Source organism: Falco naumanni, chromosome 2 (genome assembly GCF_017639655.2).
Source record: "Falco naumanni isolate bFalNau1 chromosome 2, bFalNau1.pat, whole genome shotgun sequence".
Lineage (NCBI taxonomy): Eukaryota > Metazoa > Chordata > Aves > Falconiformes > Falconidae > Falco > Falco naumanni.
The window spans coordinates 21742506-21767110 of NC_054055.1; the positions used below are offsets into that span (position 1 = coordinate 21742506).

Here is a 24605-nt window from a genome sequence, read left to right on the forward strand (position 1 = left end):
CCCCGCCCCGGCGCGGCCGCGGCCGCTCCCGGCGGAGCCGTGCGGAGCCACCGGCCCGTTGCCCCGCTCGCCCTTCGCCTGGCTCCAAAGCGCGGGCGGGGGAGCGGACCGCCCTGCCCGCCCTCTCGGCAGCCGGGTGCGGGAGCGCGGGGCTGCGGGCCGGCTGCGGCCGTGGGCCCGCCCCGCCGGTGCTGCCGGCCGCCGGGGGCCGCGGGGGGGGGGGGGGGCGGCAGCATCCCCCGGCGCGGGGGAGCGGAGCCGGCCGGCGGCGAACGGGGCCGAGTGCGACGGGCGGCGAGCGGGGCGGGGGGAAGCGGGAGGAGGAGGAGGAGGGGGAAAGGACTCCAAACAACACGTGATTCCCGCGGAGCAGCGAGGGAGCCGGGGGAGGGGAGAGCGAGGGCGGGCGGCCGAGGCAGAGGAGGGCAGCCGCCGCCGCCGCCGCCGCCGCTTTAAAGCCTCCCGGCGCGGCGCCGCGCAGCACCCGCGCTCCCCGGCCGAGCGCGGCGAAGCGCGGAGCCGGGCAGCGGCGAGAGCTGCGCCGGCCCCGGCGCGGCGCCTCCGCCGCTGCCTCTCGCCCAGGGGCACCCGCGGCCATGCGAGGCGGCCGCCCCCGCGGCCGCCCGGCTCGGCGCTGCCCACCGCGGCTGCCCGCCGCCCCGCGCTGAGCCCGGCCGCCGCCGCCCCGCGGCACCATGTCCCGACGCAAGATCTCCTCGGAGTCCTTCAGCTCGCTGGGCTCGGACTGCCCGGAGACCAGCCCCGAGGAGGAGGGCGAGTGTCCCTTGTCCCGCCTCTGCTGGAACGGCAGCCGCAGCCCCCCCGGCCCCGCCGACACCCCCTTCGCCGCCGCCGCCGCCGCTGTCGCCGCGGCCAGCTCCGGGGCGCGCCGCGCTCCGCGGCGCCGGCGGGTCAACCTGGACTCGCTGGGCGAGAGCATCCGCCGCCTGACCGCCCCCGCGGTGAGTGCCCGCGCCGCCCCGGCCCCCCGCGCCGCCCCGCTGCGCTCCGGCGGCTCCCGCCGTGCCCCCGACCTCCCCCCGGGTCCCCGGGGCCGCCGGAGCCCCTGCCCCGCCGCGCCCGCCCCGGCTGCGGGCTGCCAGCCCCGCCAGCCTGCCGGAGCAAAGACCGCTGCAGCCCGGTGCTGGAAGCCGGGTAGGGAGGCACAGGCGGGTGCCGCTGCCGGTGTAGAGGGGTTGGTCATGTCCGCCGAGTCCCGTTCTGAATTACAGGAAAATCGTAAAATCATAAAGTGCTTATCACTACCTGGTTCTAGCAACATTGTTTTTATAGAAAGTTACATCTTTAGTTAGTGATGCGTGGTGTGCACATTCTTCCTTCAGCACAGAGGAGAGATGAACTTCATAATATTTGCAAGGCTTTTCTGTGCTGAACCGGGTAGAAAAAAAGTTTCGACTTTGTGTTCAGAAATATTTCAGCAACAGATTTCCCTGTGCCTCCCAGATGCGCTGAGAGATCAGTTTCTTTTAAGTGTGCTCTGAAATCCATGACATGATGATCTGGGTAGCTACACTTGCAGTTGAGAATCAGTGAAGCACTGAGTATGCTAAAATAAGGAGTGAATTTGGGTAGAACCCATAACATATGCTGGTATCACTTTGTAAGACTGAAATCAATGGTTCAGGAGTTCTGGCAGATGCATGTAAAATACAAGGTTCTTATCTAGCCTGTTACAATTGTGCTATGCTCCTATAAATACCTCTGTGGCCACCACTACGTTTTCCTCCTAAGGTTTCAGCTGCAACTGAATGCTTGTTTGGTCTTCAAGATGTTTTAATGTGTTAAGATACACCACATTAATTGCAACAGGTAGTCTTAATCTGTAAAACAGCTGTATCTGCTGTTGTGGCATTGGATCATCTTTTTGCATGTTGTTAACCACCTTTGGAAATTACTTATAAATCTTATCACCATCAGTTGTCCATTTGCTTGGGTTTTCACATACTCTTTTCTGTTCAATGTTTCTTGAACTGGCTGGGCAGGAGTAGACAAGCTGTTTGATGGGAGAAGTTAGCAGTGCAGCACGTACCTAATAGCCATCCAGCTTCAGTGCAGGCTTTTCTTTCCCATTGATTTTTCCCCTCTCCACTGGGAATCTGGTCTTGTAATGCTGATATTAATAGATGATATTTCAGGTGACCTGTCTTGTTTTAGTAAAAAAAAAAAAAAAAAAAAGCTATTTAATTTGATAATAATACAACAGTATAATTAGAGCATGTGTTACCTAAAATATTTGAAGTATTCTGAAGTAGCTCAGTGCAGTATTTTTAGATAACCTTAGTATTTGTATTTTCCCAGCTTTGACTGTTACCTCCTGAACTGACTTGCTATAAAAGACAATTACAGTTTTAGTTTTCATGAATTGTTGAATATGTTTTCAAAATAAGCACATTCTTTGAATTAAGAGATGAGGAAAACTTTGATAGATCTTACAGTCTTCTTTCTTTCCTGCTTTCAGAGAAATTTATTTAAGAATGCAAAAATTCATCCAGCCTGGTTTTGATGTCCCAAATAACAGCTTCCATGTTTTCTTTGGGAGGTAATTATAGCAACCCTTATTGCTGAAAAACTGTGTCCTTTTAAAATATGTATATGTGATACATACTGCTTAAAATTTCCCTTTTTATCTTGGCATCATAACTAGAGCTTCACTCCCATCTTACACATTTTGGCATACACTAATGCGATTAGGTCTAAAAAATGTTGTTATAGTCCTGGAATAAAAATAGAATCAGGTTCCCTGTCTTTTCATTTTTCACTCTGACAAATCACTGTTCAGGTGCATTGTTATTTTGGTGCATTCTTTTCTTACTGAGAATCTGTTCTGTGATACTGACTGTGTGCCTTTTTGCAAGAAGTCAAATTACCTATGTCTAACACTTTATTTTCACATGTCATCTAATGTAAATCAGAATTAACTTTAATTAGAAGTAAAAAAAGTATTTTGCCTATAAAATTAGTGTCAAATGGGACTAATTTCCATTATTTGTAAAATTAAAAGGCAAGTGTAAAGTGTGCATTGACATATGTTCTTTCTGAACAAAAAGATTTAATACTTTTACTGTAGATGTAGATATATCATCATTCCGTGGTACTATTGATTTCAGTCTCTGCTAAGTATATAAACATGTATTTACGTACATACAAGTGTGTGTGAATGTTTATACTGTATCTATTGCATGCAATAGCTTACTGTTTTCCTTTCCAAGTGAATGCAGCAGCAATTTGTCGCCATCCCAGTGCTGTACACTTTCAGAGTTGAAGGGTGCTACAGGTTCCTGATGTTTCTACTTAGCCTTAATCTTGTGCTTTCCTTCAGCAATGGCTAGGAATGAAATACTGAGTAAAATATTTTTTGTGTGTTTTCACTGAGGAAAAATTCTGTGTGTGTGTTTAATACTACTGTGGCATGCGGAGAGATCTCTGGGGTGATATTTCAATGTGGCAGTAGCAGGGGCTACCGTGAGCTGCTCTGGGGATGTGGAGAGCCCTGAACTGAGCAGGAAGGCGCATCCGAGGGGTGAAGGAGCTGAGCAAGAGGGCACGTCCATGGGGCAGAGCAGCAAGAAGGCTGTGCAGGCAGGCTAGGTCTTACAAGTGTAGCACAAAAATGTGTATGAAAATATTAGTATCTTCTGTGCAGTGTATTCATGAGTTAGTGCAACTACACTGTCGAGATTCTGTAGAGTGAAATGCAGTAATGAATTATATGAGATATTTTAAAGGAAAATGTAGTGAAAAGAAGTTACTGCATTTTGTATCACTTGTAATCTTGGTCTCAAGTTTAGCTGAGTGTGACTTTGCACAAATATTACTTTTTGTGGAACTGTGGGGAAAAAATTAAAAAGTCATTCTTGTTTTGCAGCTTTGAATCCAACCCCTTCTGCTTGCTCCCAGAGCAGCTTCTAGCACTTTCCAGCACACATGATTTTCCAGTTTTTCTCTTAAATACTTGTTTTAGAGATTTTTTTCTGCAGTTGTTATCGTAGAGCACGTTGGGGCCTGATCCTCAGTCAACACATGGTCATTTTCTGTTTCTGTGGATCTGTGAATGTTTCCCAACTTGCCTGGATGGTTGACACCGTTCATCTGCAGCTTGCTTACCCCAAACCCTCTCTTTTTAACAGCTAGAATTAGAAGGATAATAGGGCTCACCTCCCACCAAAACAGCTGTGTATTTTTGGGAAAAGTATATGGTGATGAAGAAAAGCAGACCTCCATACGTACCCTGCAGTTGGTATTCATGAGCAAGGAGTGCTGGGGAAGGTCAGGGAAGCAGGGTGCACTGGGCAGGGAGGCAGAACAGCAATGATGCAAGAAGAGAGGCAGCTTTTTGTCACAGCTGCACTCAACTAACCGTGCGTTTACTGAGCATCACATTGAGTTGCTGCCCTGTTGCTCTGCAAAGTACCATTTTGCTGAGAGAGCAGAAGCACTGACAGCAGGAGGATTGAGGCTCCCCCAGCAGCCAGGCACAGCCAGGCACCACAGCCCAAAGCATCAGGGGAACTGTGCCCAGCCAGGGCTGTGCTCAGCAACTGAGTGTGACGATGATGTTTTGTGGGACCAAACGTAGCTGCTCAGTGCAATAAACCCTGGGCACCGCACACAGTCAACTTTTGTGACTCTAGCTCATGAGATCGTGGTCTAACGGTGCCCCATACTTACTGCCCCATGTCTGGCTCTGTCTGCTCGCAGCCTTTTATCCCTGTGATATTCCCACAAAGCCGAGCCCGTAATTGTGTAGGCAGCTCCTATCTCCTCTAACAGGTTCCTAAATCATGTTCCTGATTGGCTGCAGATGTCCCTTCTGTCCTCCTTCATCTGAACCACCATCAAAAGGTCTTCAGTTACGTACTCTGTCAGAGAAATCTGGGGCTAGATCCAGCTGCTGTCAAAACAAACAGGTGCCCTCCTTACTGGGCTGGGTTCAGTTTTTTGGAGATAAATAATAAAATGCTGGGAACCTAGACACATTGATTTATGACCTTGTTTTTAAGAAATCAACCACAGTAATTATATGTACATCACAAGCAAATTTAATGATATATTTTTCTTTTGATTCCAGCTTTGTTGTTGTGTTCCATTTTAAAGGATGACTTTTACACCCACAATGACAGAAATTTTGATTAATTATACTAGGGATGATGATACTATATGCTATTCATTATCAACATACATTTTTCTGCCTTTAAGAGCTCTGCTATATGGGAATGATATCCTGGCACCAGTGGACAGAGTTTTATTCTTTAAAAATGCCATTTAGTATCTTACTGAATTCCAGTTCCTCGCAGCAATTTTCACATTTGCTCCAGTTCTGTCTTGACTTGTATCCAATACCAGGCTGAAAATAGAATCAAAATCAGAAAAAAAAAAATAATTTGTCCCTGATTTGAAAAGTCAAGTACTTTGCTCCCATCTAAGGGGCCTGGACTACCCTGAAGGAGCTGAGAATGACCGGGCATGCATTCAGAGGAGACTGTGTACCCCCAAGCGCTGTACTGATCTTTCTAGAAGTAGAATTACAGCATGACGCAGCATTAAACTGACTTACATTTCCGTTTGATTTCATTCTCTGAATAGCCTATGTAATGCATCTCTTAAAATATGAACATTATTAAGTGAAAATCACTTCTGATATACTTTAATGTTCATTCAGAATTACTCTGCTATTCTTTAAAGGTCCAGGTGAAGACACATTAAAGTAAGAACATTTTTTTCCTACTTAAGTTAGGAAGCTGCTACTGGCTGCTGCCAAATTGTTTGAATTTAAGAATTGTCTTTTTGAATACAGCCTTTTTCCTGACAGTGGGAGAAAAGTGAACGTAAGGACAGTCATTTAGGCTACTGTGTAGGCTATTACTTATGTCACCGATCTGCTGTAACTTCAAATTGCTTAATGGCAAGTGAATCCTCCAGTGAGCGGAGGTGGGTTTTGGCAGAGAAGTTGCAATATAGCAGCTCAGATTGAAACTGACTCCATCATAAACCTACAACTTACTCTCATGGAGTAACTACTCTTTTTAGTAGCAATGGCAATTTGTTGCCACTAGCAGGAGAGGTAACAAATGGATTTTTACACGAGGTTTTGAAAAACTTTTGCACAAGTATTCTGAGCTCCTTATGACTCCCATTAATCCATGAGGTATATCTAAACTGTACTGTTGTAGGAATAACTTCTACCTGTTTTTCTGAATAAAGTAAGGTAGTGTCAAATGACACCCATATCAGCAGTGGGATGAGCTTATTCACTTAATAGCCCAGGCTGGATGAGCTTAACATGAGTAACATCCTTCTCGGGAATGAGGGTGTGAAAAAAAAGCATGAAAATAGTGAAGAAAGGCACATCCCATGAGAAACTCCTCATTTCTTATTGCAACAGGCAAACAGGTTTAATTTTTAAAAGTGTAATAAAATCAGACTTTTGCCCGGTGTCTTTCAATGTAACAAAGAGAAAAGCCTTTTATACACAAGGTCAGACGAGCAGTCTGTGGCCAGACAATCTGCTATTTCATAATGTGGAACAGAACTGTGGTGTCTTAAACAGGAACATTCTGGAAAACGCTATCAATATGATCATCAGGTGGGTTTTGTTTGTTTGTCTTGTTCGGTAGTTTAACATCTCACGCAAGAGAATTTAGCCTCAGCAAATAAAATGCTAAAAAAATCAGTTTAGCTGCGCCAGAGGGCCTGCAGCATTTTATTGACCTTGACGAAATTTTACTTAAGGTGAGTTTGAGTATTTGACATTTAGTGCTTAGACTGAGTTAGTAAGAGTTGCTTTCTTCAGGTTTGTGTAGTTCCAGGCTGAAATCTTGACTTCCTTACAGTGCTTGGAAAAAAATATGTGTTTCAGAAACATTCATTCATTGCAGGCATCTTTGCTGCCCTGGAAGCAGAGAGCATATTCCTGCTGGGGAACAGGCCTGCAGACAGGCAGATCTGAACTGCTGGCCGACAAACCGGAGTGTGGCAGCATCAGTGTTAATCCCACAAAACTGATCTCCTCTCCCCTGGCCAGAGTGTCAAGGTGCAAATAATAAGGAGGTTGTAAAGTAGAAGGGAATGTTATGATCATCAATATATGCCCCTAGGAGCAGTCTGCTGTCATGGCTACATCAAAATGAGGGTGAATGTCCTTCATTTGCAACTGCATGAGCAGATAGTTACCACTTCGGCAGCGGTCCAGTGTACTGGTGAAGCTTACAATATTAACACAAAGAAAAGCCCTTTCCTTCCTTCTTGCCCATGTGCTAATGTTAAAGGGTATTATAAAATGCTTTGAGTGAAATAAATTGTTCCACCTCATATCCAAATTCTTTCTAGATGTGTCCGCTTGCTAAGTCTTAAGCTAAGTTTCAAATTGAAGACAAAAAAAATCTGTGTTTTGTCTATGGGTCTCAAAGGGACAAGCATCTTTGCAGCTTTGCATAGGAAATTAGGTCCAGTAATACTGAGGAATTTGGTTGGTTTTTTTTTTTTTTTTTTTTTTTTTTTTTTCTATACCAGCAGAAGAAATTCCTTGAGAAGGACTGATGTGTAAAGCCTTTTATTTCCTATTGGTTTGCTAGAGTGTCACCAATGATTTCATGTAGTAGATGTGAGTTGAATTAAAAGATGAACAGGTAGCATTAGCAGTAGATGATCCATTATATATTCTCAACTACTGAATACATTCTTTCTGCAGCATAGCACAGATCTTCTATCCATTCCAGACATGGCTGAAATTCAAAGATGAACAAAGTGATCCCAGCCAGTACTATAACAGATAGCACCCTGAGATATGTATCCTTCACTGTCAAGGAGTTAGACTAGATGATCTAATAGGCAATTTCCATCCGTAATGACTCTGATTCTTCTAGTTGAAAGGTAGCTAGGGATGCAGGAGTTATAATTTCTAATTATTATTTAGCTCTGCTTTATTTTTTCAGAGTGTTTGCTTTGTTATTGACATGAAATAGTAAGGGGTAAAATTCTTAGTCTTGATATTATTTATTAAATTAAGGCATTTCCTCTGATGTGCACAAGTATTTCTTGTGAGGAGTATTCCAGTTTGCATGAACTGAGAAGCAGAACCCTCTCAGGTTTAAGTGCCAGGTTGTACTGAGCTCAGGTGCTGCACCCTTGCCTGGTCCTGTCCTGCTCATTGTGAGCTGTTGTAGGGCAGCTTGGTTTGCCTCCAACTGTCAGTCATCCTGCTCTGCATCTGGGGGTCTCGTATCTTCCTCTCTTGATACCAGATCTGGTGGTAGTCATGGAGGTCTGCAGGCATTGGTGCTTTTATCTAAAGCACAAGCTTCTGGAATCAGGAAGCTGGTTTTCATAAAGAAAAAAACCCAACATTTTTAGCTTCTACAGTTGCAGAGATAAAAATGAGTGCACTCTAAAGGTTCAGAAGCTAGAGTAAAATATTTTTTCCTGATTATATTATCAAAAGTACTATTAAGCCCCCAAAGATGATTTCTTAAAATTATTTTTTTAATTTGCAAATGATCATTTATGTTGGGACTCTGCTTCTCCATTTCTGATTTCTGTCTGTGCCCTTTTATTCCATTCTTCAGCTATTGGGAAGGGGACAGGGAAAGATCCTGGCTGTGCAGGACCTGCAAGGACCTGCTAGGAAGCCATCCTCCTTTCTGCATCATTAGAAAATTGTCAGATGCCGCAGGAGCCTTCCTTTTCTTTTTCAGTTCTGCTTTTCCCTAGTTGCAGCAATTTCAATGCTTCTCTCCCCACTCTTGACATTTGAGAATGTTGATAAATGTTTTATCTTTAGCTGGAGCCTTGATTCTTTGCTTATGGCCTCTTTAACAATATTTTGGTGACCAGGATGACAGGGAAAGAACAGTTTTCCACTGCTTTCATGATCATGGGGTAAATATTAAAAAAAACAAAACCAGACTGGTTGTGAACATGACTGATTTGCCATTTATTTTCTTCTGGATGGGCCAGGTGCACACTTGCTCATGTGTGCTTGGAGATCTGTGATCACCTATGCACAAAGACTTGACTGAAATTGGTTCTGAAACAGGAAAAAAGAAATGTTTTTTCATTAATGAACGACCACCAGCAGTGAAGCTGGCAATTAAAGTCTTACACATCTGCTGAGTTAGTGATGGAACAATACAAATTTGAAGCATGTAGAACTTTGAACATCAAAGTGCTGATTTGGCTGATATCTGTGGTAGTAGCTTGCCTCTCCCCTATGCAGCAGTTCAAATTCCTCTAGGAAAGACTGCAGGTCCCAAGGGCACAAGAGTCTGGAGGAGCCCACTGACCCGACTGACTTCTTTGAAGAAATTCTAATTTTCAAAAGCAAAGTGGTTTCTAGCTGAGCCTATTATGCTCTTCAGTGCTTCAACTTCCATGTTTAAAATGTTAAGCACTCAAGTTTTTAAGAGCATCACTGCTGAAGCGCTTTTGAGGCTCAGCTAGGAGCCACTTAGCTTTTACCAGGAAAAATCTTTGAGGCTTTGTTAGGGTTGAGGAGAAACTGTCTATGTACCTGGCTGCTCTCTTGGCTAGACCTCCCTGTTTCATGTAGTCCCTTTCTTCTCTAATTCTATCTGTTTTGCTTAGGATGAAAAAGGAATGGGATGGAGAATTTGAAACTGCATTTATGTAAACTTTGAGTCATCTGGGCTACTGTGTGCAGTTCTGTCACCTCAGGGTGGCGTTTGTTTGTGCTTACTTAAACATTTAAAAGATATCAAAGACAAAAGCAATCGCTCAGCGTCTTTTCTAGATGAAAGAAATTGGTATTTCCAAAGACTGAGTCCTCAGGCATGTGTTAGATGCCAGCTATAGGATAAAATTAATCACTTTGCATGCTTACACTTGGGCAGATGAGCCCTACTGTTTATTTCCGAAGGTGTTGCAATCAAATGAAAGACATTTCAGAGGCAACAGAAAATGGCTAGGGTATAGGCTAAAGTCTGTGTCCTCTGAGAGATTGAAAAGCTTACATTTGATTACCTTAGGAAAGATATTTCTAACATTTAATTGCATTTCTTTAATGCAATTAAAGTGGAAATCATCTCCCCTTTGTCTCCAAAACTGGAGACAATGAAGTTAAAATAAGAGAAAACTAAACTCAAGAAAGGAAACAAGAATGTTCTACACAATGTTTAGACTGGAATCCTTTCTCAAAGGAAGTTGTCTGAATTTAAAAAAAACCAAACAAACCAACCCTGGAATACTTCAAGATAATTTAGACAAATATCTTCATAAAGGTTTTCTCCAGGTGGTCATAGAAGTGCTTTTGAAGAGCTCTTACTTCTCTAGCTTTCAGGTCTTGAACCAGTTTTCTACTACTGGGAGAGCAGGGTGAGGTCTAGCAAGAAGGGCAGATTTTTCTACAAGTGCATCCTGCAAACAGTGGCAGCTGGCAGAGTCAGAGAGGCTGTCATGGTAGGGCTGCCACTGTCAGGTCAGGATTGCTGCCCACTGGTGTGCAACAGCAGGGTGTTCTGGTTAGAGCAGTGAGGTGCCAGGTAGGAGAGCTGTAGTAGATAGTGAGCAGACTGTATGCATCAAGTAGGATGGACAGGTCTTTCCAGAGGCCTTGCAGAGCCAAGAACCTGAGCCCCATGTTGAAAGGAAGGAGGAAAAAATAGAGATAACCCTTGAGGGTCAAGGGTGGAAACTCCTGAGGTGGAAGAGGCTGGAGGTTTGTTACTTCAGACAACAAAACCAAGGTCTCTTTTCCTCCTTTGGTTCAGCAGTTACAGAGCAGATACAGTGCCCTGGGAAGAGGTGGAAGAGATGACTTTCTTTGGGATGAGGCATCAGAGCCAGCTGAGCCTCCACCCTTGGAGGCTTCAAGAAAAGGAAGGTGGTAGGTGTCAGAAATTCTCTCCTGAAGAGACAGAGGCACTCATCTGCTAGTCTGCCTTGCTGTCTCAGGAGGTTTGCTGCTTGCCAAGAGCTTGGACATAGTGTTGCAAAGAGGCTCCAAAGATAGTTTATCTCTTGACTATGACCTCTGCTGCTCATCCACATGGGCACCTATGAGACTGCCAGGGGAGACCTTGAGTATATGGGGAGTGACTGCATGGCTGAGAGCACAGGCAAAGGGTGTGGGTGCCCAGCTGGTGTGTCCTTGATCCTGCTGGTGAGAGGGAAAGGCTCTGGTTGGAGCAGACACATCTTGTAAGGCAATCCATGGCTGTGTTGCTGGCGTTGATGGCAGGGCTTCCATCTCCGTGGGCATGGGGCACTCTTTGAGGAGGTGAGAGTGTCTTTGCTAACAGGCTTCATAAGTTTCTGAGGAGGGCTTTAAACTATGCTTGTTGGGGAAGTGTTTTCATTCTCTGAAGGGGGACCTTCTGAAGAAGTATAAGGGGAACAACAAGATGGAAGAGTCTCTTGGGGCTCACTTCATGAAAGTGGCATCACTGGGAGCCCACCCCAAGTGCCTGTGCCCAAATGCAGGCAGCATGGGGAGCAAACAGGTGGCATTAGATATCTCCACGCTGCCACAGAGCTCGGACCTACTGTGGGGTTGCACACATTCTTGTGCAAAATGGCTCTCAGGATGGGAATACTGCAGGAAATGGGACACAGACTCTTTAGGAAGGATGGGTTGGGAAGGTGAGGAGCAGGAGCTTATGCTCTATGCAAAGGGGTGGCAGCAGTGCATGGGCAGCTACATTTTGACAGCAAGCTGGCCCAGAGTGTGAGTGTCAGGAGCAGAGGATGAATGAGCAGGGTTGGTGTGGTGGTACATCTTCTATACACTGGCTGGTCAAGAAGTGAAAGAAGAGGAGGCCTTTAGACAGCTGGATGAAGCCTCAAAATGGTAGGCTTTTGTACTCATGGGGGACTTCAGTCAACCTAAAATCCACTAGGTGGGCAATAGATCTGAGCACAAGCAACACAGGAGATTTTTGGAGCGTGCTAAGGACAATTTCGTATTGCAGGTGATCAGTGAGCTGACAAGGGGGGATACCCTGCTAGGGCTATTGCTCACAAACAAGAAAGAACTAGGTGAAGGTATGAAAAGGTTGAGGGCAGCCCTGGCTGCAGTGGTTAGGAGATGCTGGGGTTCAAAATACTGAAAGAAGTGGGAAACACAAATAAGTGGAATCACAACCTCATACTTCAGGAGAGCAAATTTTGACTTCATAGATCTTCTTGGCAGGATCCAATGGGCAACTAGCCTGCAAGGTAAACAGGCACAAGAAGCTAGTTGATCTTCATGAACGCTTTGACACCCTCCTCAAAGCACAGGAACAGTTCATTTGCTCAAATGCAAAAAACCGTGTCTATGAAAGTTGGAAGCAGGGATGGGATGCTCTGGAGGGATATTGAGACATTACCTGAGCATGCAGGAATGGAGATAGGAAAGCCTCCCCAGTCATGGCAATCAGGGGAGGTACTTCATGACTGGAAAAAGGCAAACATCACATCCAGCATCAAGAAGGACAAGGAGGATCCAGGGAACTACAGACCAATCAGTGTGACCTCAATAGCTTGGGAAGGTTATGAAGCAAATCCTTTTGGAAGCCTTTTCTTAGCACAGGAAAGGATGAGATAGTGATTAGGAACAGCCAGGACAAATTTTACCCCTTTATTCCTTTAACACCCTTTACACATTTCTATGCCCTTTACTGAGAATGAATTGTGCCTGACCAACCTGATTGACTTCTATAATGACTGGCTTGATGGATGAAGGGATGCTGTCTACCCAGACTTTAGGAAAGTCTTTGGCATGGTGTCCCATAGTGTCATTAAAGCCATACTGGTGAGAACTGGACTGCTAAGTGAATGATAAGGTGGCTGGAATATTGACTGGACCTAAGGACTCAAAAGGTGGCCATCAGAGTCACAAAGCTGAATTAATAACCAGTTGCCTCTGCATATCCCTTGGGGATTGATACTAGAGCCAGCAGAGGACTACCAGCATGGTGAGGGGATGGAGCATGTGACATCTGAGGAGAGGCTGGGGGAGCTGCATCTGTTCACCTTTTAAGAGAGAGCTTTGGGGGTATCTTGTTGCAGCCTATAGCTACTTGATCAGGGTGTGTAGAGAAGATGGAGCCAGTCTTTTCACAGGGGTGCACAGTGGAAGGATGACAGGCAACAAAGCTGGAAGATGGGAATTTTCAAATCAGTATAAAGAAAAAAAAAATGTCATGAAGGTGTTCAAACACTGGCACAGGTTACTCAGAGAGGTTGTGGGATCACCAATCTTGGAGATGCTCAAAATTTATCTGGAGAAGGACCTGAGCAACCAGTTGTAACTCAAATTACTTTGAGCAGGAGACTGGACTAGAAGACCTCCAGAGATTCCTTCAAACCTGTATGATTCATTAATTTGGTGACATGTTACAATTTATTCTGACACACCAGAGTTAGCCATGGCCTGATCTCTGGGTTTAGAGTGAATTCAGGGAAGTACTGTGGCCCTTGACGTGCAAGAGATCAGTCTGAATATCTTCAGTGTTTCCTTTTACCTTATATGTCATCATTCCAGATGGAGCTTGGATATGATCTGGTATGACAATTCTTGGATTAATTTACAGTTAGCAATACCGACATGTTGTAATGTCATTTGCCCTTAGAAACATGAAACGATGTGACTATTCCTTTTGTAATAGGAAATTATACCAAATATTGATTATGGTCAAATTTAATTGTTAATTTTTACGGGTTTAGGTAATTGTTGCTATTTTACATTTGTATTAGAACTTTCATTTTAAGTGGTCATGAAGCTTTAAAACCTCTCCAGTAACTAAGTGTCACTGGGTACCAACATGGCACAGACTTACACTGCGGTGAAGGACGTGTATTGTTATAGGCTGTCTTTTATCTCTCTGAATGGCAGAACTATTCTTCTTGGAGAAATGGTGTGTCTCATGCTGCTAGGAGAAGGTTCGGCTATTTTGTCTTGGTCCAGTTTTGCCCTTGTATAAAGAAAAGAGGTGGAAAAGTTTTTCTGCCCGCTCTCTCTCTCTCATGGGCAGTGCATAGTCCATAGTGGAAGAGGTAGTAGGCCAAACTACCCTCGTAGGCAGCTATAAGCAGGTGTCATAAAGCTCTGTTTTCTTTAGTCACAGCCTTCATCAAGTTACAGGGTTACATCTATAGAAAAATGACATTTACCAGCGATGAAATACAGCAAACTGAGAAGGTGAGCACAGTGTTTTTTTAACCATGCACAGTGACATGCCGTAATAATTCTTGTCAGAAATGAAGCAACACTTTGTGACTCCTCAGGTCGGTTTTCATACTGGCTATGAGCACATTACATAGAACTCTGTTTATGACCAGTGTTTTAATTGTAAATCCTATTTTTTGTCTGTACTTAATTTCTGAGATAGGAAATGCCAGTGCAAAGGGGTATGAGTTCATGGGATTGTATAAAATAGTCTGACAACAGATAGGCAGCTGATTTAGCTTTCAGGAGGGTTAAACATGGGCTGCTTTTTTTTTTTTCTTCATTCAGCACTGCAGGAGAAGGGTGGTCTACTGATGAAATAAGCTCAGGATTTGGAGGTTGCTTGTATGGTCAAATCTTGAGGTATTCAAAAGGATTTTTCCCTGGTTAAGGAGTGCAACATATGTGTATCAGCCATGAGAAAGGCAAAGACAATCCATGGAGGATTACTCAGGTGTCATAAGCTGCAAAACCTCCTAAGAAGACAAAACGCTATTTTCCTTCCTCTCTGCTGCGGTACCCGGCATTGCTGCCTTCCATATGCTTGCTGTAAAAGCACTTCGGGAGAACCAGAAGGGAGATTTAATTTAACAATCAAACATTTCTACCAGTCCCTATTTCATGTCAGAGGAGTTGCTGGTGGACTATGAACATTCTTTTTCTATGGATTGGGGCTGAGGGAAATGCTTTATGGAGATGGGAGATGGCAGCTGTCTGGACCCCTTTACTTAAAGCCATTTTGCTTTGCTTTGCTGCTAGTGTGGGAAAATACACATCTTCTATGTGTAAAGAATGGATTTTTCTGCCTGCTCAGCACAGGAGAGCTTCTGAATCTCTGTGAGAACATTCCATGAAATATATTTAGCCCGTCAGGTCTAAGGACTTCAACATCTGCCATACCACTGAGAAGGGGATAGTTTTTTGATAATGTGATGGTTTCATTCATGTGGTGCTTCCATTGTGTTTTGCAAGAGAACATGTAACTTTTAATGCTTTTAGCACAGGAAACTTAGCTCCCACAGAGAAGACAAGTAATTATCTGATACAGAATTAGCCACCCCCCCCACCCCCCGTCTTTCAAGGTTTACATTTATTTTGAGCTTATTTTTGTTCATAGAATCACAGAATCATAGAATGGTTTCGGTTGAAAGGGACTTCTAAAGGTCATCTAGTCCAACCCCACTGCCATGAGCAGGGACGTCTTCAGCTAGATTGGGTTGCTCAGAGCCATGTCCAACCTGACTTTGAACGTTTTCAGGGATGGGACATCTACCATCTCCCTGGGCAACCAGTTCCAGTGTTTTACCACCCTCATTGTAAAAAATTTCTTCCTTATCTGGTCTGAATCTACCCTCTTTTAGTTTAAAACCATTACCCCTTGCCCTATTGCCAGAGGCCCTGCTAAAAAGTTTTTCTTAATCTTTCTTATCAGCCCCCTTATGCATTTGTTAAGCACTTGCATTTCTACACATTTCAACTCAAAAGGGTACACATATTCATACAATAATTCATATTAAAAAATAAATTTTTACAATTTTACAAAGCTAGTGCAGCCTGTTACATGCTTTTTCATTCCTGCCATCATCAAAACATGTACCAGATACCTCCTTCTGCAAACTCAGGAGCAAAAGTAGATAGAAAGCTCAGCTCTTGAACAGCTGAATCTGTACAGCAGTAAGCAAAATCTGAGACTTTCAAAGATGATGGCATTTTTATAATGAAAATCCTCTAATTAAGGGATATTTCAGCTATTACTTTCCAAAACAATTACACGTCTTTTCCAAAAGATAGGGAAATACCAAATATCTCTAAAATTTGTCTACTGTTGCAAGTCTAATCAAAATACCCCGTGTACTTCTGATACAGGCTTATAAATCCCAGTTGTGTACCTTTATCTGACCTCTGGCACCAGGACAAAATGGACAGGTGAAAAACTTCAGATTTGATAGAAATTTGTCAGTTTGGAAGAATGATGTTTTGCCGTAAGGGACTTGGAAAATTCAAAAGAGAATGACACAGATTTCACATTTGCTTTGTTTGCCCAAAGATCTCTCATGTATTAACTCAAACTAATAACAGCCTCAGCAGCAGTATAGTAGGGCAAATAAACATTTATTCATGCATATGTATTTTGGTGAACATTGTAGTAGTATTAATAATGGAAATAAACACATATGCACATACCTAGTTTGGTGAACACCTATTAAAATGAAATAGCATGGAAATATGTGAAGTATGTAATGATTTTCTTTTGATGAACTTGAGTTTCCTGGTAATTTAAAAAGATGACTGAAGAGTCATAGCTTGTCAAGAAAGCAAGACAAAATAAACTGTGTCTTTGTAAAATTCTTTTGTATAAAGTACTCTAGGGAGCATACAAAGTAAAAACCCAAAGCCTTTTCCTCATGGTACTTTCATCACAAAATAATAGCATTTTCTTACAGGCTGTTGTAAATTAATTATTTAAAATTAATGAGATAATTGTGGGTGATATTTTTTGAAAGCTAACAGTGAATTGGCTTCTTTGTTATGCACAACTAGTCTTGTAAGCAGTATTATGTCACATTGTAAAATTCATACCTATTTAAATGGTGAAGTAACATACAACGAATGAATAATATTTCCTATCTGTCATTGCAGTGGGCATCTGGCAAGTAGAAGATGAGTACAAGTAAAACTGGAGAAACATAGTGTGTGAAAAGGTCTATTAATTAAACTGTACTATACTTCCCTAATTTTACAATTTTTTTTAATTATTTTTCCATAGCCTCAGACCATTCGGCAAACTCTTCAACGGACACTGCAGTATTTTGAGCATCAAGTTATTGGGTAAGTGTTAATGTGAGGTAGTGAAAGGTGCATGGTAATGTTTTGTTATACGCTTCCCAAGTCACAGCCTTGCATGACAAGCTTTTTAATTTTTCTTTCAAATTCTTAGAGATGCTCTGAAGTATCTATACACACTATGGATGTTTATGGTAAACTGCTGTCCAGTCCTTCTTCCATGCAGTTCCATAAGTGCATGACTGCTCCATTAACAGTAATGTTTCCTATATAAAGAGAATAGGGCATCATTTTGTAAAAGTGTAAGGTCTATTCCAATTTTCTTTTCACAGTGCTGGCTGAGACTTGTGGAAATGTTATTTATGCTGGACCTGAGGTCCGAATTCTGCAAAATTCTGCATCAGTGCTTGTTGCATGCATACACTGTTATATACTTCCTGTTCTTTGTAGAAGCAGGGCTGAAAGCCACCTCCTAAGAGTTCATTAAGAAAATGAATTGATGACAGAGGAATAAATATAAACTAATAGTAACTATCATCATGAAAACTGAAGGCATTCCCCTATTGATTAAAACAATATAATTTCAACCTTTTCCTTACCTGCACAAGTATCATCTTTACCTGCACAGGTTTTTTACTGTCACAGACAACTTACTTTTCCTAACAAAGTTGGAATACAATGGCTGCATGTCTATAGCTATTAAATGGCCATGCCATATGACAAATGAAGAATGCCGTCCTCTGAATTTAATTACACAGATGTAAGGAAAATTTTTTTCAAGCTGTGTTGAGGGTCTTTTTAGAATTTGTGACGTAGTTTCAAATCTCGGTGCACTGGAAGGAATTGTCCTTGCCTGTTTCTCAACGTTGGGTTAACATTCAGAAGGAGCCCTAGCTCGGTGGGTGACATCTGCAATATTAGTAGTCTGGCTGGCACCTGAGGGCAGCGAGGGAGCCAGTCTTGGCAGGTAGTTGTGACATCCACTGGGGCAGGCAGGGGGAGAAGCCTTCTGGCTGCTAATTTTTTCAGTTGCTGAAAAAATTGCTTGAAGTCTCACATTAGGAGACTTCAGAGGATGATACAGTGCCTTGAGGAAAGCATGTGTGCAGTAACAATGTGGCTTTTTATTTATGGCCACACGTGGCTTAGATGTACTTTCTTTAATGGACAAAACCATTCTTTAAAACTGGGTCACTTTGAAAACCTGTAATCCCTGTGATTTATGATACACTGACTCCACTTCTTGAACATCAGTATGAGTTGATTAAAGTAGAATCTGTCTTTAGCGGGTGTCCTATATTTGATCTGCCCTGTGATCTTTACTGTTGGTATACACTGTTGTGGGTTGACCTGGGCCAGCTGCCAGACACCTACACAGCTGCTCTGCTCTATCCCTCCCCCTCAACAGGATAGGGGGAGAAAATAAGATGAAAAAAGCTTGTGGGTTGAGATAAAGACGCTCTTAATGCCTCTATGTTCTCCTGCCCTGAGCGGCACAGGGGCATGGGGGTGGTGGTCAGTCTGTAACAGCTTGTCTCTGCTTCTCCATCATCCTCGTGCCGTTCCTCTCCTCTGGCAGAGGCCTTCCATAAGCTGCAGCTTCCTTCAGGGCACATCCACCTGCTCTGTCATGAGGTTCTCCATGGGCTGCAGATGGCTATCTGTCTAACCGTGATCCTCCATGGGCTGGAGGGTGGCAACCAGCTTCACCATGATCTTCTCCAGGGGCTGCAGGGGAATCTCTGCTCTGACACCTGGAGCACTTCCTCCTCCTTCTTCGCTGACCTGAGTGTTCATAGGACTGTTCCTTTCAGTTCCTCTCTCACCTCACACCTTCATGAGGTGTTTTGCTCTTCTTTGTTTTCCCAGAGGTGCCGCCATCTTGGCTGCGGGGCGGGGCCGTGCCCTGCGGTGGGGCCCCGGCGCCGGTGGGAACCGGCTGTGCCCGGCACAGGGCAGCCCCGGCCGCGCCTCACAGCGGCCCCTGCAGCCCCACGGCCAGGGCCGGGGCGCCGACACCCCATACAACATAAAAGTTTGTCAAATCTCCTGTCCCAGTCAAGAGAGAATCATGGGATCACAGAATTGTTCAGGTTGGAAAAGACCTTTAAGATCATTGAGTCCAACCGTTAACCCAGCACTGTCAAGTCCACCACTGAACCACATCCCTAAACACCACATCTACACATCTTTTAAATACCTCCAGGGAGGGTGACTCAACGTCTTCCCTGGGCAGCCTGTTCCAATGTTTGACAACACTTTTGGTGAAGAAATGTTTTTGCTAATATCCATTTTAAACCTCCTCTAGTGCAACTTGAGGCCATTTCCTCTCATCCTATTGCTGATTACTTGGGAGAAGAGACTGACCCCCACCTGCCCACACCCCCCTTTCAGGCAGCTGTAGAGAGCGATAAGGTCTCCCCTCAGCCTCCTCCTCTCCAGGCTAAACACCCCCAGTTCCCTCATCTGCTCCTCATCAGACTTGTGCTCCAGACCCTTCACCATCTCCGTTGCCCTTCCCTGGACACGCTCCAGCACTTCAGTGTCCTTCTTGTAGTGAAGGGCCCAAAACTGAACCCAGGATTTGAGATGCGGCCTCACCAGTGCCCAGTACAGGGGGACAATAATTTCCTTTGTCCTGCTGGCCACACTATTTCTGATACAAGCCAGGATGCTATTTGCCTTCTTGGCCACCTGGGCACGCAGCTGGCTGTCAGCCAGCATCCCCAGGTCCTTTTCTGCCAGGCCAGGCCTGTAGTGCTGCATGGGGCTGTTGGGACCCAAGTGCAGGACCAGCACCGAGCCTTGTTGACTCTCAAGATCAGAGGTGAGGAGTGGCTGTGGTGTCATCCAGGGGGCTGGTGACACTGGCTGAAGAGGCCTGGCCTCCTGGTGTGCCGGAGGGGTTGGGCTGTGAGGTTGGGCTCTGGGTCAGCTCGGACAGCGTGTCAGGACATGGCCTTCTGCCCAGCACATGGCCTGGCATTGCTGGAGACCCGGGAAGTGGTACAGACCACGCAGCTCACTGCAGAGTGTACCAGCAGCCCATAGCACCCGGTTTTCCTTGTGTAATATGAGCCTTTATTCCATGTGGATAATCCAATTCCCTGTTTGGGGTAATCTGATGCACAGCTCTGAAGTCTTTCTAGTCCTTTTCCACGGTTGCTGGCAACCCACGTGCTGAGATTTTGCAGATTTTAACCAGAAAGAGTCCAGTCCTTAAAACTGCTGTTCATGACTGTTGAAGTACAAAGTATGAAAGCATAACAAAAATGTTAATAAAATACTCATCAGAAAAGCTTTTCTCTGTGCATTGAGCAAAATCAATTGTATATTTTGCCAAGTGCGTTATCACTCTGCTGCAATATTTTCTTCACTTGCGTTCCCTCTTCTGTCCTCATTATCACCTGCCTGAAGCTTTGCTTTAAACAGTTTCAGCTTCTGTTCTGTTTCTGTTGAATTAAGGAAAAATAATCCACCAGGTCTAAATCAAATAGAAAAATTTTGATGGTAGCTGCTTTCTTTGCTGGTTGGACCATAAGTCTGTGCCTTTCATGAGTGGTGGTATTCTTTTTAATTTTTCTTTAACGAGCAGTAAGATAAACTTTATTTGTGATAGCACAGTGAGTTGCAGCTTGACATCCTTCTTTTGGCTAAGATCTTTTCAGAAGATAATTCACAGAGAAAGCCAGGTTTTATACTTGCAGTGCTAATGTAATGTGATTTGGAAGATTTATTTTTCATATTAGATACTCATCATTACCTCATGAACATCTTACTTGGAGTTTACTGTACAACTTCGTTATAGAAAACACCTCAGTTGGAATGATACATGACAGATAAGTGCAATACCCTTCTCTCATGCCTCAGCTCTTTTTTTCCTGTCTTCATTCTCATTACAGATAATATTCCAGATTCTAATACAATACTTGAGATATCCAGGCTACTAATGCAGTGTCATCTCTGTGTGATAATGCACAAATGGAAATGGGATGATGGAGGGCGAGAAGAAGGATGAGACAAGGGAGGCTAAAGGCATACTTTACCACCATTTCTGAAAGACGTGTCAACTTTGTGTTTGTAAAAGGAGATGCTATAACTTTTTTACTTTTTTTTACTGTAGTTACAGGGATGCAGAGAACTTTCACAATATATCAAACAGATGCTCCTATACAGACTGCTCTGGCAATGAAGAAACTGAAGATGTCTCAGGAATTCTCCAGTGTACAGCTAATGTACTTGGTATGTATTTTTTCAAGGGAATTTTTTTCCTTTAGTTGGAGGGAAAGTTTATTGACCATCCTAATACCAACAATGAACGAAGGAATTTTTGCTCCAACAAAGGAAATTTGGGATGTAGGCAGCTACATATCAGTGTGCTGTTACTACATTTGTTTCCTTTTCTACATAAATTTTGTGCCTTTGAGACGATCTGGTCTGATTTTTTGGTGGAATCAGTGGAGGTGTGTTATGCAATACCCAATGATTAAGGGAAGTTGCAAAGGCTTTGAGTCCAAATGGGCTTGCATCTGTGCAGGCCTTGATGTTGGAATTATATCAAGAGGTTTTACAGGGGTTCTACAGAACAAAAGATAGTCTTACTGTCTATGGACTGGTGGACAGAGGGCCTGGAAACACAGCAGGATACACCTGAGACATGAAACATTCTGGAAACTTACATTCTTATTGAAGAACGCTTAATAGGTGTTCAAATTAGATAGCTATCTGCATCCATTCATATGATTTATCCAGCTTATTCTCTTCTTAGCTGTTAGTAAGGTTTACTGCTTTTCAGTCAGACCTATGTTGCTAATACAAATGTACAATAAAAGTCAAAACCAAACAAATCAAACAAAGGGGAAGAGCTTGACCCTAAACTTAATTTTTTGACTGGCATTGTTTTGACTGTTCCACTTCTATGAAACTGATCATATTTTTTATTTTAGAGTAAACTTTACAGACTGAGCTTTAACTACTGGGCACTGGTCTACACTTTACAGGGGACTGTAAGGAAGAAAAGTTGTAACTGGTTTTAAAGATAATTGTTTCAAAGCAGTAATTCCTGAATTATTTGTGATAGTCATTTGCAGTGTAGCAAAACTGATGTTACACAGCTCTACTTCCAAGACTATACTAACTGACAATAACTCTTCAAGTAAATTCTAAGACAGACATGATGTGTTCTCATATATTAATTATACACAATTATGCCATCTGCTAATAAGAAAGTAATACCAATGTGGTCGTGTTGGTTGATGTGAGTTTATCAGTATTATGTGTGTTTGGGCTCAGTCCTGAGGTCAGGTAACCACAGCTCACCCACCTGCAGCCCAGTGACTGAGCTGTTGTAGTTGTCTGTGTGCATGCTGCTATCCAGTGTCCACTGTGGAGCACTTTCATTTGCCAGCTACTGCTTTCATGGAGTTTGCAAATGAAGCGTTGTTGCAGTTGTTCCCCTGTGGGAAAGGCCCTGGGTGTCCTGGTGGCCAGCAAACAGGACATGGGCCAGTGGCGAGTCCTGGCAGCAAAGATGGCAAGGGCAGCCTGGGCTGTATGAGCAGGAGCAGAGATACATATTGAAAGGACTCATGATCCCCCTCTACTCAGTACTCGTTAGTCCAGATCTGGATTACTGAATCCAATGTTGGGAGCCCAAAGCCATAGAGAAGTTGATAAACCAGAGGGAGTTCAGCTGAGGCCACAAAGATGGTAGGGGCTAGTGTACCTGCCCTGTGAGGAGAGGCTGGAGGAAGGAACTGGGCTTGTTCAGCCTGCAGCCGTGATGGCTTTGAGAGGACCTAACAGCAGCCCCCAGTAGCTCTGGGGAGGTCCTCCAGGAGAGGGAGCTGGGCTCTTCACAGTGATGCAGCATGGGAGGGGAAGAGACAGCTGGCCTAAGTTGAAACAGGAGATGTTCAGACTGGGTATTTTTCCCCATCAGAACAGTCAGGCAGAGACAGATTGCCCAGAGAAGCAACCTGTGTGCAGTCTCTCTCCTTGGAGGTTTCTAACCCAAGCTGGGTAAAGTTATGAGCAACCTGGCCTGCATGACCAGGCAACCTATGGGGTCTCTCCCAGCTTGAAAGCCTCTCTGATTCTGGCCCAGCTAATGTAAAGCAGCTGTTTTGCTTTTTTGCTAGTTGAGTACTGAGCTTTTTTTTTCCTGAACTTTTGTATAGCACTCACAACACTTGGGGCTGTACTTTTTGTGATGCTGAAACCCTCTTTGCTCTTCCATTTGAGGTCTTGATAGGCTGCTGAAGTTGAGGTCGAAGGCATGAAAGATGGCATTATGGTTCATAGTAAGTTTTCTTTCAGCAGGTAATATACAGTATAAACCTGTGACATTTTTATGGGATTATGCAGTTAGAGAGACTTTCTTCAGCAGGAGGCACAACACTGAAATCTGACCTTGTGTGACATTTACAGATGTGTTTTACCTTCCATGTCAGGGGAATACGGTAAGGTGATAGTCTGCCCACATTGTGGTCTGGACTATTGTATCCTGCTGACTTAAAATCCTTTTGGAGGTATATGCATTTTATGTCTGTCTTTTCTATCTCAAACTATTAAACAGATTTGGTATATTCTGTGAAACAGCTAACATGTTTTAGTTTACAGATGATTGTGTTTCACTGACATTCAAAATGCCTTTTTTTGGTGTCAGGTGCCTTATTCTGCAAGATGCTAGGTGCTGTCAGGGAGGTTCTGAGGGCCTTTACCTGTTGCTGGGAAGAGATGGTACTTGGCACTTTGCACATTTGGTCATGGACAGAATTTAGAACATATTAAATTTTAAATATGTCCAGTATTACCTTTTTTTGTTGCTTGCATTTTGAAATAATTGAATTCTAACTCTCAGAAACAAATGTTATGAGTGATAAGCAGGACTCATGCAAAGCAAAGAATTTTCACGTTATCACATGCATATAAATATTACAAAATTTTAAAATTTTAGACACTCAGTACTTATTTCACCATGACACAAAGTATGTGTTTTAAGAAATAATTATGAATACTTTTTCATCTTCAGAGTGCTTTAAAATTATTATGTTAGTCCTTGTCCCTTAGCATGGCTGAGTAATGTGCAGCCTGTTTATTCAGTGATACCCTTACAGTATATGTGTGTTGGGGGCAGACTGAACTCTTGGGTTTACAGTATAGGGATAACATCTAGATGTTACTGTCTTGGGGAATTATTAAAGTAGAATTTGTTGAAAATAAGTTTGTACAGACTTACTCTTGGAAAAACTCACCTTTTAAAGAATGAATTTAAGTTCATAACAAAAAAAAATCAACATGAACAAAACACTGACATAATTTAAAAGGTTCTTTCCTTCTTATCTGGAACAGGTAAATAATTAGTGGAGTCTGTGTAATTAATTCTCACATATGCAGTTATTTTTCTGGTTGAATAAGGGTTAGTGAGAGCTGCTTCTATGCAAGAAGGCCATAATCACTGGGGTATGTACCTAAAGCAATTGGCATTGCTGAGACAAGAGACAAGAATGAATCTGACTGTGATGGAGGCTGGAGAAACTGTTGAACCAAATCTGGCTTTCAGTTTATTTACATGAATGGTAACAGGGGCTTGCTGTCTAGAGCTGGAAGAAAGTGTTTTTTTAAAGGTGCTTGGAAG

General features: G+C 43.5%; 1 protein-coding gene across 1 annotated transcript in view; it reads left to right on the plus strand.

The window, feature by feature from the left end:
• The first annotated feature begins 475 nt into the window (after window positions 1-475).
• GUCY1A2 (guanylate cyclase 1 soluble subunit alpha 2) overlaps window positions 476-24605 on the plus strand; it is a 178244-nt gene continuing 154114 nt past the window's right edge. Inside the window, exons 1-3 of the mRNA XM_040583815.1 lie at window positions 476-962; window positions 16950-17011; window positions 21090-21208. Of these exons, the coding sequence (XP_040439749.1) occupies window positions 696-962; window positions 16950-17011; window positions 21090-21208 (448 nt within the window). The 5' untranslated portion in view covers window positions 476-695. The remainder of the gene's footprint in view (window positions 963-16949; window positions 17012-21089; window positions 21209-24605) is intronic.